Below are 16,650 nucleotides of genomic sequence, written 5' to 3'. Positions count from 1 at the left end.
TCTAACAGGACTAATTAACACACCTGTGTATTAATTGACAAAATCGCACCCATTTCATTAATAAACATAGAGGACGGTTGATCAGAGGGGATCACTGTGTGAGGATCTAGTATCCTTTTAACTACACTGTCCGTGTCCTATATGTTTCATTTTTAGTCTATATTTCGCAACATTTTATCAGCTACTCCTATTAAAAGTTACTTTTTAAGTGTGATTGTTTTTTCTCTCTTAGTGCACCACTCCAGTGACATTCTTCTCTTCTCTAAATAAATATGATCATTATGTATGACTATGCATATGTGCAGTTCCACCAGCATTGGAACAGTACGTAAAGCATCAGGGTTACACACAAACCTAAATCAAACCCTCAGGGAATGGAGCAATTATTGGTCAGATCTTTGCCACGGCTGCATTAGTGTACATCTCTGAGGCTGCGTAAGAGTCAGACGCTAGTGGTGTCAATGCTGCGTCATCGGTAGCAGCGGATCCAAGAATTTACATTCATGCAGCAGGAGGCGTCTTTTGTAAAAGGAAACCCGTCCTTGGCTTCGCAGACCCACCGACCGCCTTCGAAAACTCAGCACTGTATCTCCACTGGCAAAGATAGGCCACCGACGTAAGACCACCGACGTAACCCTAAGGTTGCTCAGACTATCCAGCTTCAAACACCCTATGCAGCTGCATAGGGCAACATTCCAGAAAAGTTTTCCACAACGTGACCCTTTCTGCACCCCGAACACCTGCACGCTGCACCTGACCTGTTAGCAAGGCTGTAATTTTTGCAGCTGGGTAAAACCATGCTGCACTGCAGGTGGGGCTGATGTAACAGGTGCAGAGAGAGTTAGATTTAAGGGAGTTATTTGTGTTTCTGTGCAGAGTAAATACTGGATACTTTATTCTTACACTGCACTTTAGATTTCAGGTTGAACACACCCCACTCAAATCTAACACCCTGCACATTACATCTGCCCCACATGCAGTGCAGCACTGTTTAGTCCATCTGCAAAAACCAGGCTCAATGGAATAAAACAGTGATAACTGATAAGTAATTTTAAAGCAGACGCGCGTTTCGAGTCATAGGTCCCTAATAATGGAGCCTTACCTGGTGTCTTCTTTCCCCGATCCAGTGGATCTTATACCGCAAATTAATTCTGAATTTCACAACGTGGAACAAAACAAACACAGTGTAGCAATAATAATAATATTCATGTACACACATTGTCTCACAAATTACAGGTCCTTTATTCCCTTATTTTTTTTTTTAACCTCATCAGCACTGAAGGGGTTAAATTCCGCTCACATATACGGTCACACACATAACTATGCGCCAACATTTTGGGATTTTGCTGTTTCCTTTTCTTGTTCTTCGTTAACCTTCTTAATGACTCTGAGTCTTAGGAACTGCTGCGAATGCCGATTCCATTGCCGTTGTCATAGGCAACGGCATCAACTGCAAAAACTGCAGCTAAGGGGGGTTTAAAACATAATGGAATTAAAATCTGGGTCAGTTTGCCAACACGATTAATACTGGTTCCACCTCCGGTGCGCTGCGATGGTAGGCGCCCGGAATTCCGAGGGGTAAAGGAGAGATTTCTACGGTCTGTGAGGATTCGGCACAGTGGGGTCTGACTCACCGACAACTGACCTAACACAGGACTAAGAAACAACGAGGACCAAACAATTTCAGCAGTTTGTAAGGCACTAGGAGCGAAGGACACGGAATGGCGCAACAAACGCGTTTTAGGACGTCACAAAGGTACATGCCGTTGTCTTAGATCACAGATACGGTTAGTGTTTCGGGCTTTGGGGTGTGTTCGTTGGGTGGGGTCTAATTCTATTGTGCAACTTGAAAGGAACAAAAAATATATATATACACATATAGATCTGTCGGGAGTAGGGTATAAAACCACTCGCCGGGCTGTGCTACATTGCAGCGAGGGGGAGGGGAGGGTCCGTTTCTAAAAGTCATTAAAGTGACTCAGAATAGGGAAAGATTAGCAGCTGTCTCCGTTTCAGTCCATCCAGCAATTCCCATCGTGTCCCCTGGTAGACATAGTGCGATCTTTCGTCCACACATCGCAGTCCTTCTCCACGTAGCCACAGTTCATCCTTATTCACGACATCCGAGAACCCTCTTCGGAACAAAAGAAAAACAAAACAAAAAAAAACACTGCCCATTTTTTGTCTTTTTTTTTTAGTTTTTTTTGGTATCTTAAAACCCCCGGCGAGGCGCCGAAAGTCCCGTTATTCATGTATATACTATCGGTAAAAATGACAATCCTCTAAAATTTAAAATTATTACAATTAGTGCTGGAGGGGACCTTAAAGCGGTGCACATATGTTATCAGAGGTATCCAGAGTGCTCCCCGTTATAGTAGAGGGGTATAAAGGAAGAAGAAACTGGAAGTGGGGGCCCCCTTGGGGCGCAGGGACAGACCCTGCTCCAATCTCACGGAACACAATAAAATTAAAACAGAAACTAAAAAGTTGTTACAGCATGGTCACAAACCCCTAACTCTATAGACTCTGTATAAGCTCCTAAACGGCACCACATCACCAAAGCCTGGTGCGTTTCTGATCAGGAAGTCCGATTAATAAATACAGCGCCACGGTCACCCCACGGGGCGCTGCGGCAAAGTCCGTCCTCCATCCCCCAAGAGTTTGACAAGTTAAAAGTCCAGCGAAGAGAGAAGACTTTGACGACTCTGTGTCCGGCGGTTGTGGAGAGCGTTCAGTGCTCATTGGAGTCCTAGAGTTCTAGGTCTCCGTAGACACCGGTCCGCCTCTCCCCCCCGGCCCTTGTACAGGCAGAGTTACTCCAAAACATGTTCACGGATAAAGGGAAGGAACAAATGTCATCCTGTCGCCTCTATTTCCATGATCCTCCAGGTTAAAAAGTTACCAATAGTTACCATACCCTTTACATCAGTCCGTGCCCCCTGCCAGGCATCCGTTCCCCAGCCAATCCCTTCCCGGCCAACCAGATCTAGATGTAAGGGTACTGATTAACTTTCGGGGGACTCAGCGGATATCCAGTGTAAACAGTGGAGGTTGGGGAGGCTGGGATATAAGTCTGGTATTGCGCCTGGTATTGGCTGGGGTGGAGGCTGGGAGATGGAAGCAGCCGTGACGCCATGCTCACGGGCACAATGCTGGCTGGGTATGCAGCATGGCGCGCAGATCCTTGAGATGCCACCAGGTGGGCCACAGTGCCAGTGGAGCCCAGTGCGGCAGGTGCGGTGTAGGTGTACAGGTGCGGCTGGCTGGGCAGGTGGGCGGTAGCGGCCAGGTGAGGGTGCACTGCCCCGTGGCTGGGGCTGTTGTGCGGGAAAGAGTACGGCGCCTGTGCCAGGGTGGGCGTGATGTAGGCTTGCTGCCTCCGGTGGCTGGCAGAGCGCTCTGCGCTGAGGTGCTGGGAGACCTGCAGAAGAGAAGACGGGAGAGCGTCAATTACTCGACGACGGTGGCGCATGTCAGAGCAGGAAACGTGAAGATGGGCACTAAGAGAAAAGCATCACATAATACATTTATTCTGGTCTAATCAATAGACGCCAGTTGGCCCTTGGTCATATCTGGGGCTTGGTGCTGTGACCCCTGATTAATTTTATGTCCCCTCTTTATTTTAAATGATAAAAAAAAATGTTCATGGCGCATTAGATAAATAAATTGATCACAGGTTTTGCGACAGGTCAGTGCCCACGTCCCCGGCATTGCTGGCCCTGTGAGGCCTCCCATAAATCAGTCTTAATGTTCTGGGGTTCTCATTCAGCGACAGTTGTAATTGTGCAAGAGCGCCAGCACGGGGCAACGTGACCCCACTCGCCAGGAACCCCTCTGCTATGCAAACGCAAAATTGTGTATTTGCATTGCTATGTAACAAATCAGCGGTAACCCCCCTTCCTGCGCATAGCCAGTTGCAGGGCGGCCATGACTGTTGTCCTAATTGCTCGTAGACCATTTTACCCTTTTTGTTATATTTAATGTCATATATTTTAAGAACAAAACCTAGGTAAAAAAAAACACTTAATGTAAAAAAAACAAAAAAAAACGACACCATTAGCAGAACCGTCGCTAATAAAAGTTTAACTTTGGTTGTAAAAAGTAAGAACCACCCGTAACGCCCGGCTGAGCCGATGCCGGAGCACCCAATAAACAGCCACATGCATATATAATAGGGCGTCCTACGGTGCACGTGGCAGAGCGGCCAGTTATAATAATGCACAGAACCAACTCTCTACATCACAACCACAAACCCGCTTATTCATAACTGGGCACCCCAAAACACGGCATGGTAAACGGGCCAAGTACACCCTTCTCTGCATCCTCCGATACACGGACGAGCTGGACACAGAGGCTACGTTACCTGGCTAAGGTTCAGTGGCTGCTGCTGGAAGGAATGGCCCATAGTCCTGGGCTGTCGGTAGGTGGCGGACGCAGTAGAGTTGCTGGAAGCCACAGAGGATGAGGAGGATTTGGGCTTGTACGAGTGGTGGCTGGTTGTGTCTAGAAGGAGGGAAATCAGACATTATAGACCGCAATACAACCCTTACTGACACCTCTTACTGACACAAACTTCCTGCAAGTAACAGTTTTGGGAAGAGGTCATCTCAGGCCCGGATTAAAGTCAGATGAAACAGACTTTTATCTGCGTGAAGGCAAATAATCATTGGATGGTGGCCGATTTTTTGCCCATACGCCTAACGGTGCTTCAGCGCACCGAATTTTGTTATATTCCAATCATTATTTCCATTGCATAGGAATAGGTTCCTGCACCTGTGAATAATCTACAGCGGAACCCATAAAAGTCAATGGCAATAATCGCCGTGTCGTACCTGGCTGCCTCCTCTCGCACTCCAGGCGCCCCTCGCTTGGCTGGGTCTTCAGAGGTGGCACAATGATGGTGCGGGGGTTGGAAGAGCAGGAAATCTCCGGCTGGCACTTGCTCTCCTGGGCAGCTGTGTTGGCGGTGCGTCGCTGCCCGCTGGCAGCATAGGGGCTGGTGTTGCTGGAGGAATCGGAGATGGGGGAATCGTGTACCGTGACGCAGCTGATGACGTTCCGGCGCTGTTTGGGAAGGCTGAGGAGAGACCGGGCAACTTGTGAGCTTCAAATATACTGACGTCTAATAACAACATGCAGCTGAAATACAAGTTACTGCAGGCGCCATCCTCACACAGCATTAGCGTTACCCACTCGCACAGCTTCCAGGTTGCGCCAAGCATCTGTGGGGAGGGGATGGTCATGTAAAAGTGGCAGCAAATTGCTGGTAATGGGATTTTCCGCTACGACTATTATCATTCACGTAACAGAATGAAGGAACCTGCATTAACCTAATTAGCGTTCTAGCACCCTGCCTCTTTCAAAACCCCTACCTGGGGTGTCGCTCTCTGCTGTGGTGGCTTGTAGCACAGTGTGGTCTGTATTAAGCACTGATATACAGACCAGACTGTGCTAGAAGCCACCACAGCAGAGAGCAAAGTGAGATTTTCGGAGGTTTGAGAGTCTCCAGAGTCCCCATACAGAGCAATGCCCAAGGGGTAAAAAACCTCTGTGTGGTCTCTACAATTTGTACAGAAGCTTCTGGAGAACAGGTGATAAGGGCCATACTCTGGGGTATAGGGTACGCCTGCAGGGAACGCCTGCTTCCTAGTTCTCCACCCCAGACGCAGACACAGAAGAGACTACAGCTCTCGGTACCACCGAGATGGTTCATGTAGGCTACTGCCGAGGCACTGTCTGTCTAACGCCTCTCTCCTCACAATAGAGTGTTAGCAGTGTTCTCCGGTTACAGTGCAGTTGTGATACCCCCTGCAACTGGGCAGCAAGATGGGCAGCAGCGCTCACTGGCAGTTGGCCGGCTTGGGTAAAAGGCATCAGCCAAACCCCATATACTGAGCGAGCGCTTCCACGGGGCCATCCCATGACCACGGATATCCTGGCGTGTGAGAACGGAGCGGCAGAACGTGGCAGACTTAAACCGTATCCCGACAAAATGACGCCAGGGTCTGATTTTGGGCACATTTATAAAACAATATTCAGCAGATGTGAGGTTCCTATACTCAGCGGATTAGTAGCGGTATCGGTAGGTCAGCAGCAGGGGCCACGTGTGGCTGCTAGCCCCATATGATATGTGGTATCATTGCTGGAGGACTAGGGATGTTCTCACATAAAGCAGGGACAGTGATATTGGAGGTTATTCTGGTTCACTCCTTCTGGCAAATTCCTTCTTAGATGGACAAAACCATGTGCACTGCAGGTGGGGCAGATGAAACAGGTGCAGAGAGAATTAGATTTGGGTGGGGTTTTACTTCAAAGTGAGATCTATATTGCAGTGTAAAAATAAAGCAGCCAGTATTTACCCTGCACAGAAACAAAATAACTCACCCAAATCTAATTCTCTCTGCACATGTTACATCTGCCCCACCTGCAGTGCACATGGTTTTGTCCATCTAAGAAGGAATTTTCCAGAAGAAGTGAACCAGAATAACCCCCATTGTCCCTAGACGGGAGAAGGGGCGAGAGGTGAGGTGGTGATGGCGGGGAGGAAGGAGGTGCAGCTGATGTGCTGACCGCGTTAGGTTACTATGATACCCGAGGCCTGAGATCATGGCGGCAGGATGGATGGAGGGAACCAGCCAGCGCCTTGTGTCACACCACAGAGGAGACACAAAGGGTCCAATGCACGCCAGATCCCTTCACTATGGTGCAACCGGATTTGTTGGCAGGGGCCGTATATCTGTGGGCGCACCTACTTTTTTTGAGGGCACGCCCCCTGAATGCCCTGGCAGATGAAACATTTTTCCAAGTTCGGAACTGTGCGAACAGTTCTGAATGAGCCCCTATGCTAGCAAAAATGTCTGCAATGGGGCAGTGAGATTAAGGGAATATAAATGTCGTCTTTTTGTTCCCTCTCGCACCAACTTCTCCATAGATTCAGTCCCTGATCATCTGGCTCTGATAACTTATAAACAAACAAGCGGAGATGTGTTTGCAAATGTTGTCATTATCCCTCAATGGCGGCCTGTGTGTTGGGAAGCTGTTACGCACACACGCAGCCCCCTCCCTCCCCTCTATTGACAGTACGCCCCTTGTTCTATTCAGAGAGCAACCGGGATCCCACATTCAGCCAAACAGCTCAGTGAAGAGGCGCAATGTTATTTCCCGGGGACAATTTCTTTTTAGAAGTTTATTTTAAAATTGTGAGAAGTTATTTATTTGCCTGCAGATAAAGTATCGACCGTCCGAGACTAAAACATAAACAGCTGCGCAAGATCTGCATCATGGGAAACGCTGCCGCCTCCCGTGGAAATTTAGGAGGGTTACCCTGCCCTCTAGTAATACGCATCAGGTAGTCACTTGCTTTAGATATTAATATTTTTGCAAAAAGTCCCAAAACAAGCAGGAGATAACGAGGCATTTCACATTTTCCCCCTTAAAAATCCTGTGATCGGAGTGGAACGCTTCATACAATTACACTTATTATACAATTACACTTATTACACAATTACACTTATTATACAATTATATTTACACTGGAAGACAGGAGCACAGGAGAGGAAGTATTGGGGCCTCACCTGGGAGCGACGCGTTTCTGCTGCTGCTCCTCCTCCTCATCGGTGTCGCTGCTGATAGTGATGACACTAACGGCTGGACTGGGGGTGTCCGGGATGACGATTGTTTGCCGCTGATGGTCAGCACGAGATGACACAGCAAGGCTGTCCCCCCAGCCACAGGGTATGGAAGGTCCGCAGGGGGCGGAGTTCTGGGGCACGGAGCAGCGGGGTGGGGTGTTTTCCTTCACACGCTTGGAGCGCTGAGGAGAATTGTGCGACTGGGAGGAGAGCACCTCGTAGTTCCTGAGGATTGTAGTCAGCGACGGGAGGTGGAAGAGTGGACAGGAAATGGAGGAGAAGCAGGAGGGAGGGAGAGAAAGAGGGAGGGGAGAGAGAAGTGGTGGGAGGGGAGAGAAAAGGGGAGGGAAGGTGAGAGGAGAGCGCAGGGAAAAGGGAAAGGATGGGAGAACGGGAAGTAGAGGGGGGAGAGTAGGGGAGAGAAAGGGGAAGAGAGATAGAAGGGGAGGAACGGGGGAGAGAGAGAAGGGGACGGAGGGGAGAGAGGGAAGGGGAAAGAAAAGGGGAAGGAGGGGGAGAGAAGAGGGAAGGGAGGGGGAGAGAAAAGAAGAAGAGGGGAGAGGGGAAGAGAGAAGGGGAGGTAGGGAGGGAAAAGGGAAAGGAGGGGAGAGGGGAGGAGGAGAGAGAAGGGGTGGAAGGGGGAGGGAGGGGAGAGAGAGTGAGAAGTGGGGGGAGAGAGAAAGGGATTGAAGGGAGGAGAGAGAAGGGGAGGGGGAGAGAAGGGGAAAGAGGCAGAGAGAAGGGGAGAGAGAAGGAGGGAGAGAGAAGGGGAAGGAGGTAGAGAGAAGGGGAGGGAGGGGAGACAGAGAGGGGGAGGGGGAGAGAAGGGGAAGAAGGTAGATAGAAAGAAGTGGAGGGAGAGAGAAGATAAAGGAGGTAGAAAGAAAGAAAAAGGGGAGAGAGAGAAGACCATTAATATTTGAATATAATTCAATGTCATTATACATAAGGGCCCAGAAGGCTCAGCTATAATCAGCCTATAACATAGAAACACCCTCTGTATTTTATCCCAAAAACGTCTATTATTGATGGTGTATTATCCAAAATACCGTAATATCTGTGTTACCGCAATAGACTATAACACTGTAATCCAACCAATGACGTCGCCATTGTGTGATTGGCAGTTACGCCGTTCTCCTGGGCTCCTGCTACAAGCACTTTATATATAGGAATGAGTGGAGAGTAATGACTGTTAGGTCCCCCGATGGGACGTTATCAGAATATAAAGCCACACTGTATGTAGGGATCATCGCTCTACATGAAGGATGGCTGCCAGTCTACGTTCACCCATTATGTCACAACCACATACCGTAAGCCGCCAGTCTGTTTATTGCACTCTCGTCACTAAGCCCCTCCCCTTACTCCTGTGTTGCACTCACCTCACTGATGAGTGGTGCTTTTTGCGGGAGGAGGAAGCGCTGGTTGGCTGCTGTCTCATGACGTGAGCCACACCCACATTTAAGGGCTGAGCGGAGGGTAGGGTCACATGGCCGGCCAGGAGCGCGGGCTGTTGCATTATGGGATTGTAATGGCCTCCATGGGCGTGACTGTTCCTGGAAAGAGATCACAATGAGCAATCACAATCAGCGATGGAGATTATAACATACAAAGACGCTGGTCCGTGTGCGGGGTGCAGCCCCTCCCACAATTACTACTCCCACGGCGGACTCACCGCCAGTCTGCCAGCTGCTGGGTACTCGTCATGCTCTCTGGTATGACTGTGGCGTGTTGGACAGAAGTGGGGGCTGCCACTCCTGCCAGTTGCTGCCACGCCGGGGGAAGCAGGATCTGCTGGGTGCCGCTGGGCCACGCCTGTTGCGAAGAGAGGGCCACAAATACATAAATGCAGTTAGAAAATCCACTTTACATTTAACAATAGTTTCTATTCATTCTGCAATAACTGTAGGTCTTCAGCAAGACACATGGGCACCAATTATAATCCAGGGGGGATATGTTTTTCTCCCCCATAAAACTAAAAAGCACTCATTGACAGCAATGGAACACTGCCCTCTACAGGCCAAACCTACAACTGATTGGAGACTTGCTGTTTGGCTTACACAACAATTACTAGATACAGGCATATACTGGTCCACGGCTTTGTACGTACCTGAGTCAGGAGCCCTGACTGGATTTGCAGAGCTTGAGCACCCGCGGTCTGGGTGACCAGCGGTACAGTGTTGTCCATACGCACAGAATAGCCGCCATGTTTGGAAGGAGAGGTCTGCAGGCCTGAGGAAGCACATAACAGAGATTACAGGATTGCAATGAAATCAGCAAAACCATCTTTTTATTCAGATCAGTCCCTGCCCCCGAGGAGCCTGCAATTGTCCCTTAAACATGCAGAAACAAACAAGCAAGAATCGTTTTTGCCAGAAGCCAATTAATCTTGGCTTTAAGAGGCCGTCATACATCCCATCCTACCCATTACACAGCGAATCCGCCTCAAAGGTGTGGGAGTGGCTTACATCAGAAGCGGAATAAGATAGGTCATGTGATACCACAAGGCCAATTCCCATTGGTCAATACAATGGAAGATATCCGACGGGTTCCTCACCTTGGAAGGCAGGCGGGCAGACGATCAGAGCCTGCTGGAAGGGGTCAGGCCGTGCGCAGATCTGCGTAGCCGCGGTCTGCAGGGGCATGCTCCTCTGGGCAACAGCCGCCATGGAGGCTGCGGAGGACTGGTGGAGAGGAAGCATGTGATTAGAATGCTATGAAAGCCGCAGCGATGACATCATACACGGAGTGCCGGCGGCAGTGACCTCACCTGGCTATGCACAGTGTTCAGCTGGTTGTTGAAGGTCATGGTGAGGTTTGTGGAAGTACTGGGGGCTACGTGCGTAATGAAGGGGGTCTTGCTGTGGTTCACAGTGTCGTACATGTTCACCCGCCTCTTGCAGATCTCCATATTCTGGAAACAAGACTTGACGCTGCGGAGAGAGGTGGGTGGGGGGACACACGGGACAAAGCCGCAGGAAGGAAGGAAGAAGATGAGAGGAAAAAAAAAAAAAAGATGCAACGTTATTGAATGAAAAAGGAATCATATGAGGAAGAAGAAAGTTACGGAAAGCGTTCCGCCCCAGACCAGAAAAAAGCGCAGTGCCCCCCCCCCCCCCCCCCCAACTGAGCAGGCCACACCCCACTAACACTTTGCTAAATGATTATGCAAATATAGCCCCCCCCCCCGAGCCACCAGAACTGATCCGTACTGTGAGCTGTGCGGGAAATCCAGCAGGTGGGTCATGGTGACGAACGGGTGGTTCAAGGTCTCGATGGGGGTGATTCTCTTGTCGGCATCTATGGTCAGCATTTTCTTCAGCAGGTCGATAAACTCCCGTCTGTCCGCCTTCTCCACCAGCATGTCGCTGCCCTCCAGATCCGAGGTCATGTTCACCTGCGGAGACACCGGGCCCACACCTAGACTTAGTGATCAGCCGCCAGGCAGCCCGTCTTCCCCCACCACCACTGGTCTCTGCCCCACCACTCAGGAGAACAGATTAGCAGCAATCGCCCACTGGGAGACGACATAACACAACACAAGCCCCTCGCGGACGTACCTGCGCCATATCGTCCAGACAATTGAAGATGTATTTTCTGGCTTCCTTGGATTTGATACCAGTCTCAGACTCGTGATCGTCCGGCGTCTAAACCAAAAGAGGACACACAAGGGTTACAGGACAGGTCATGAAGAATCAAAGGTCAACATGGTGTTTTTCACTTTTTTTACCCGAATGTCGACACGGACATCGTATTGGTGCACCGCGTCCCCTCGCATGGCTCACTGCGCTCGCCATGCTCCAGGCACGGTGCTCGCTACGCTCGGCACACTATTTTATTCTCCCACCAGATACTAGTGGATGGTAGGGCATGAAATACGGCACATGTCGGCTCAAAAAAAAAGGAAAAAGCCCAATGTCGACATATTGACTATCGACCTAGCCCATGTCGACCTAATGTTTGTGTCAACCTAAGCCCATGTGTTGACCTTGGCTCATGTCGATATTCAGTGATCAACCCAATGCATGTCGACCTTAATGCTGTTGACCTATAATGACCGTGACCGTATACCAGAAAAATAGTCTATAAAGATGGTCATGTGACTAATCAGATACACTAGGAACCAGCGACATCACTGAGAGCGCAGCCTATCCAGCCGCTAGGAGCCAGTGACCTCACTAACAGTGCAGCCTATCCAGTCACTAGGAACCAGTGACATCACTGAGAGCGCAGCCTATCCAGTCACTAAGAACCAGTGACATCACTGAGAGTGCAACCTATCCAGTCACTAAGAACCAGTGACATCACTGAGAGCGCAGCCTATCCAGTCACTAGGAGCCAGTGACATCACTGAGAGTGCAGCTTATCCAGTCACTAAGAACAAGTGACATCACTGAGAGTGCAGCCTATCCAGTCGCTAGGAACCAGTGACATCACTGGGAGTGCAGCCTATCCAGTCACTAGGAACCAGTGACATCACTGAGAGCGCAGCCTATCCAGTCACTAGGAGCCAGTGACATCACTGAGAGTGCAGCTTATCCAGTCACTAAGAACAAGTGACATCACTGAAAGTGCAGCCTATCCAGTCGCTAGGAACCAGTGACATCACTGGGAGTGCAGCCTATCCAGTCACTAGGAGCCAGTGACATCACTGAGAGTGCAGCTTATCCAGTCACTAAGAACCAGTGACATCACTGAGAGTGCAGCCTATCCAGTCACTAGGAACCAGTGACATCACTGGGAGTGCAGCCTATCCAGTCACTAGGAACCAGTGACAACATTGAGAGTGCAGCCTATCCAGTCACATCACTGAGAGTGCAGCCTATCCAGTCACTAGGAACCCGTGACATCACTGAGAGTGCAGCCTATCCAGTCACATCACTGAGAGTGCAGCCTATCCAGTCACTAGGAACCAGTGACATCACTGGGAGTGCAGCCTATCCAGTCACTAGGAACCAGTGACATCATTGAGAGTGCAGCCTATCCAGTCAATAAGAACCAGTGACATCACTGAGAGTGCAACCTATCCAGTCACATCACTGAGAGTGCAGCCTATCCAGTCACTAGGAACCAGTGACATCATTGAGAGTTCAGCCTATCCAGTCACTAAGAACCAGTGACATCACTGAGAGTGCAACCTATGAGGCCGATAGGAGCCAGTGACATCACTGAGAGTGCAGACTATCCAGTCACTAGGATCCGGTGACATCACTGAGAGTGCAGACTATCCAGTCACTAGGATCCGGTGACATCACTGAGAGTGCAGACTATCCAGTCACTAGCAGTCAGTGACATCACTGAAGCATAAATAGGCATCATGACTGTGAGCATTAGTATAGCCCCTAACATGGCTATTGTACACAGACATCAATGTTCTTCTGCACATAAAGTGTTAAATATTAACCACTTCCTACCTTTAGTCTCCACAGGGGATAAGGCGAGTCTCCGTCCCGGTTAAAGAAGCGGGTGGTCTTGGTTCCGGAGCTGAGCAGATATTCGGCTGGCAGTCCCTGCGTCTGGGAGATGTATCTGATCTGTGAGGACGGACATGGAAGAACTGATTATTACAGGAGTAGAGGGAAAGTTCCCTGTCCAATCAGCAGCATCCATCCTAGTGCAGGGCCCGGGTCTGAGCACACAGCCTAACATCTGCCAGAATCCATGTTGGAGACATCACATGGGACAGCGGCAGGACCTATAGAAATGTAGGGGCTGCGTTGTTACAATGTAACCTTAGTGCTATCCACTATAGACCACTACAGATGTTATATCACCACTGGGAACATAGAATGCTCACATGAACCCGGGATCTCACCCGCCCGGATACAGACACCAGTGATCCCTAAAGAACGCCCAGAACGTGGGCATAGGTTCACCCAGATCTTCGTACGCAGTGGTCATTATATACTGCAGTGGTCATTATATACCGCAGTGGTCATTATATACCGCAGTGGTCATTATATACCGCAGTGGTCATTATATACCGCAGTGGTCATTATATACCGCAGGTGGTCACTATATACCGCAGTGGTCACTATATACAGCATTGGCCATTATATACCTCCGTGGTCATTATATACCTCCGTGGTCACTATATACCTCCGTGGTCACTATATACAGCATTGGCCATTATATACCTCCGTGGTCATTATATACCTCCGTGGTCACTATATACCGCTGTGGTCATTATATACCGCCGTGGTTACTATATACCTCCGTGGTCATTATATACCTCCGTGGTTACTATATACCTCCGTGGTCATTATATACTGCAGTGGTCATTATATACCTCCGTGGTTACTATATACCTCCGTGGTCATTATATACCGCCGTGGTCACTATATACCGCCGTGGTCACTATATACCGCCCGTGGTCACTACATACCGCAGTGGTCATTATATACCGCCGTGGTCACTATATACAGCCATAATCACTATATACCTCCGTGGTCACTATATACCTCCGTGGTCACTATATACCGCTGTGGTCACTATATACCGCAGTGGTCATTATATACCGCCGTGGTTACTATATACCTCCGTGGTCACTATATACCGCCGTGGTCACTATATACCGCCGTGGTCACTACATACCGCAGTGGTCATTATATACCGCCGTGGTCACTATATACAGCCATAATCACTATATACCTCCGTGGTCACTATATACCTCCGTGGTCACTATATACCGCTGTGGTCACTATATACCGCAGTGGTCATTATATACCGCCGTGGTTACTATATACCTCCGTGGTCACTATATACCTCCGTGGTCACTATATACCGCAGTGGTCACTATATACCTCCGTGGTCATTATATACCTCCGTGGTCACTATAAAACTCCGTGGTCATTATATACCTCCGTGGTCACTATATACCTCCGTGGTCACTATATACTGCAGTGGTCACTATATACCTCCGTGGTCACTATATACTGCAGTGGTCACTATATACCTCCGTGGTCACTATATACTGCAGTGGTCATTATATACCGTAGGCATAGACACCATACAATGTAACCGGCAGTCTGTAATTGTTATTATCACTGGCTTTTATGCAGCCTGATGACATAAATGAGGACTTCCACCTGCTGCCGGGTCACCGATGTAATGCAGCCGCTGCCATATCCGCTGCAGGTTCTGGCTCCTGAATACAGACACACTGGGCCTGATTCTGGTTGGCTCACTTAGAAGCGGTAGTTCGCTGCTGAGCGAGCCTTGACATGCCGCCCGCCCCCCACCGCCCAGCAAATACCCCGCCGCTCTGCGAATGGAAGTTTTCATGCATAATCATCCATTGGCAGGGTAGCAGGCGGGCCAGAAATCATTCCACGGTCGTAGACATAGACATGCGGTGTCCCGTCCGAGAACTGGGTGCCAGGTGCCCGCCCGCGTTTGCCTAGGTACGTCCAGCGTTTTTCTGGGCGCACCCAGCGTTTTCGTGGGTATGCATGTGAACGCCCCCTGCCGTCTTCCATCCTGCCCCCCCAAATCTCCGAAGGAGCCCGCACAGAAGCCCTGCACAGAAGCGAACATGCGCAGGGCTGTGACATCAGTCCCCCCGTGCATTGTACATGTGATAGGCTACATCCGCTGGATTAGGTGTGTTATAGAGCGCGGACCTCAGGGCGAGACGCAATAACAATACTTCTGTCTACACATCACGATCCTGCTTACCTGGTCATACTCAGAGGCCCCAGGGTACAGGGGCCACCCCAAAAACAACTCAGCAATGACACATCCCAAAGACCACATGTCAATAGCCTCGCAGAACGGTAATCCCAGTATAATCTCCGGAGCCCTACAACGGGGACAGAGAAATGGGGAAGAGGGGGGAGAGAGAGAGAAGGGGAGAGAGGGGGATGGAGGGAGAGGTGTGTGTGTGTGGGGGGGGGGGGGGTAGAGAGAGAAGGGGAGAGACAGAGAGAGAGAGAGAAGGGGAGAGAGGGGGATGGAGAGAGAGACAGAGAGAGGGGAGAGAGAGAGAAGGGGGATGGAGAGAGAGACAGAGAGAGGGGAGAGAGAAGGGGAGAGAGGGGGGATGGAGGGAGAGGTGTAGAGGTGTGGGGGGGGTAGAGACAGAGAGAAGGGGAGAGAGGGGGGATAGAGGGAGAGACAGAGAGAGGGGAGGGGAAAGAGGGGGAGAGAGAGAAGGGGAGAGAGGTGTAGCGGTGGGGGGGGGAGAGAGAGTGAAGGGGAGAGAGGGGGGATAGAGGGAGAGACAGAGAGAGGGGAGGGAGAAAGAGGGAGAGAGAGAGAAGGGGAGAGAGGGGGATGGAGGGAGAGGTGTAGAGGTGGGGGGGAGAGAGAGAAGGGGAGAGAGGGGGGATGGAGGGAGAGGTGTAGAGGTGGGTGTTGGGGAGAAAGAGAGACAGAGAGAGAGGAGAGAAAAGAGGGGAAAAGAGAGAGGGGGAGGGAGAGAGAGGGAAAAGAGGGGGGATGGAGGGAGAGGTGTAGAGGTGGGGGGGGGGAATGAGAAGGGAAAAGAGGGAGGGAGAGGGAGTGAGAGAGAAAGAGAGAGAGAGAGAGAGGGAAGGGGAGAGAGAGGGGGAAGGGGAGAGAGAGGGGGAAGGGGAGAGAGAGGGGAGGACGAGAGAGAGAAGGGAGAGAAAAATAGGGGTAAGAGAGAGGGGGGAGGGAGAGAGGGGATGGAGGGAGAGGTGTAGAGTGGGGGGGTAGAGAGAGAGAGGGGGGATGGAGGGAGAGACAGAGAGAGGGGAGAGAGAGAGAGAGAAGGGGAGAGAGGGGGGATGGAGAGAGAGACAGAGAGAGAGGGGAGAGAGGGGGGATGGAGGGAGAGGTGTAGAGGTGGGGGGGGGTAGAGACAGAGAGAAGGGGAGAGAGGGGGGATAGAGGGAGAGACAGAGAGAGGGGAGGGAGAAAGAGGGGGAGAGAGAGAAGGGGAGAGAGGTGTAGCGGTGGGGGGGGGGGGAGAGAGAGAGAGAGAGAAGGGGGGAGAGGGGGGATGGAGGGAGAGGTGTAGAGGTGGGGGGGGGGTAGAGACAGAGAGAAGGGGAGAGAA

General features: G+C 50.5%; 1 protein-coding gene across 1 annotated transcript in view; it reads right to left on the bottom strand.

The window, feature by feature from the left end:
• Positions 1 to 1,218: 1,218 nt before the first annotated feature.
• Positions 1,219 to 16,650, bottom strand: part of HIPK2 (homeodomain interacting protein kinase 2) — a 43,092-nt gene continuing 27,660 nt past the window's right edge. Inside the window, 13 exon segments of the mRNA XM_083180927.1 lie at positions 1,219 to 3,421; positions 4,364 to 4,503; positions 4,833 to 5,077; positions 7,575 to 7,856; positions 9,011 to 9,184; positions 9,304 to 9,443; positions 9,739 to 9,860; positions 10,186 to 10,312; positions 10,399 to 10,561; positions 10,841 to 11,025; positions 11,189 to 11,275; positions 13,043 to 13,162; positions 15,306 to 15,429. Of these exon segments, the coding sequence (XP_083037053.1) occupies positions 2,987 to 3,421; positions 4,364 to 4,503; positions 4,833 to 5,077; positions 7,575 to 7,856; positions 9,011 to 9,184; positions 9,304 to 9,443; positions 9,739 to 9,860; positions 10,186 to 10,312; positions 10,399 to 10,561; positions 10,841 to 11,025; positions 11,189 to 11,275; positions 13,043 to 13,162; positions 15,306 to 15,429 (2,344 nt within the window). The 3' untranslated portion in view covers positions 1,219 to 2,986.

This window comes from Crinia signifera, chromosome 4 (genome assembly GCF_055691185.1).
Source record: "Crinia signifera chromosome 4, ASM5569118v1, whole genome shotgun sequence".
NCBI lineage: Eukaryota > Metazoa > Chordata > Amphibia > Anura > Myobatrachidae > Crinia > Crinia signifera.
The sequence above is the reverse complement of the archived record's forward strand: the minus strand, read 5'-3'. Positions and strand labels throughout refer to the sequence as shown.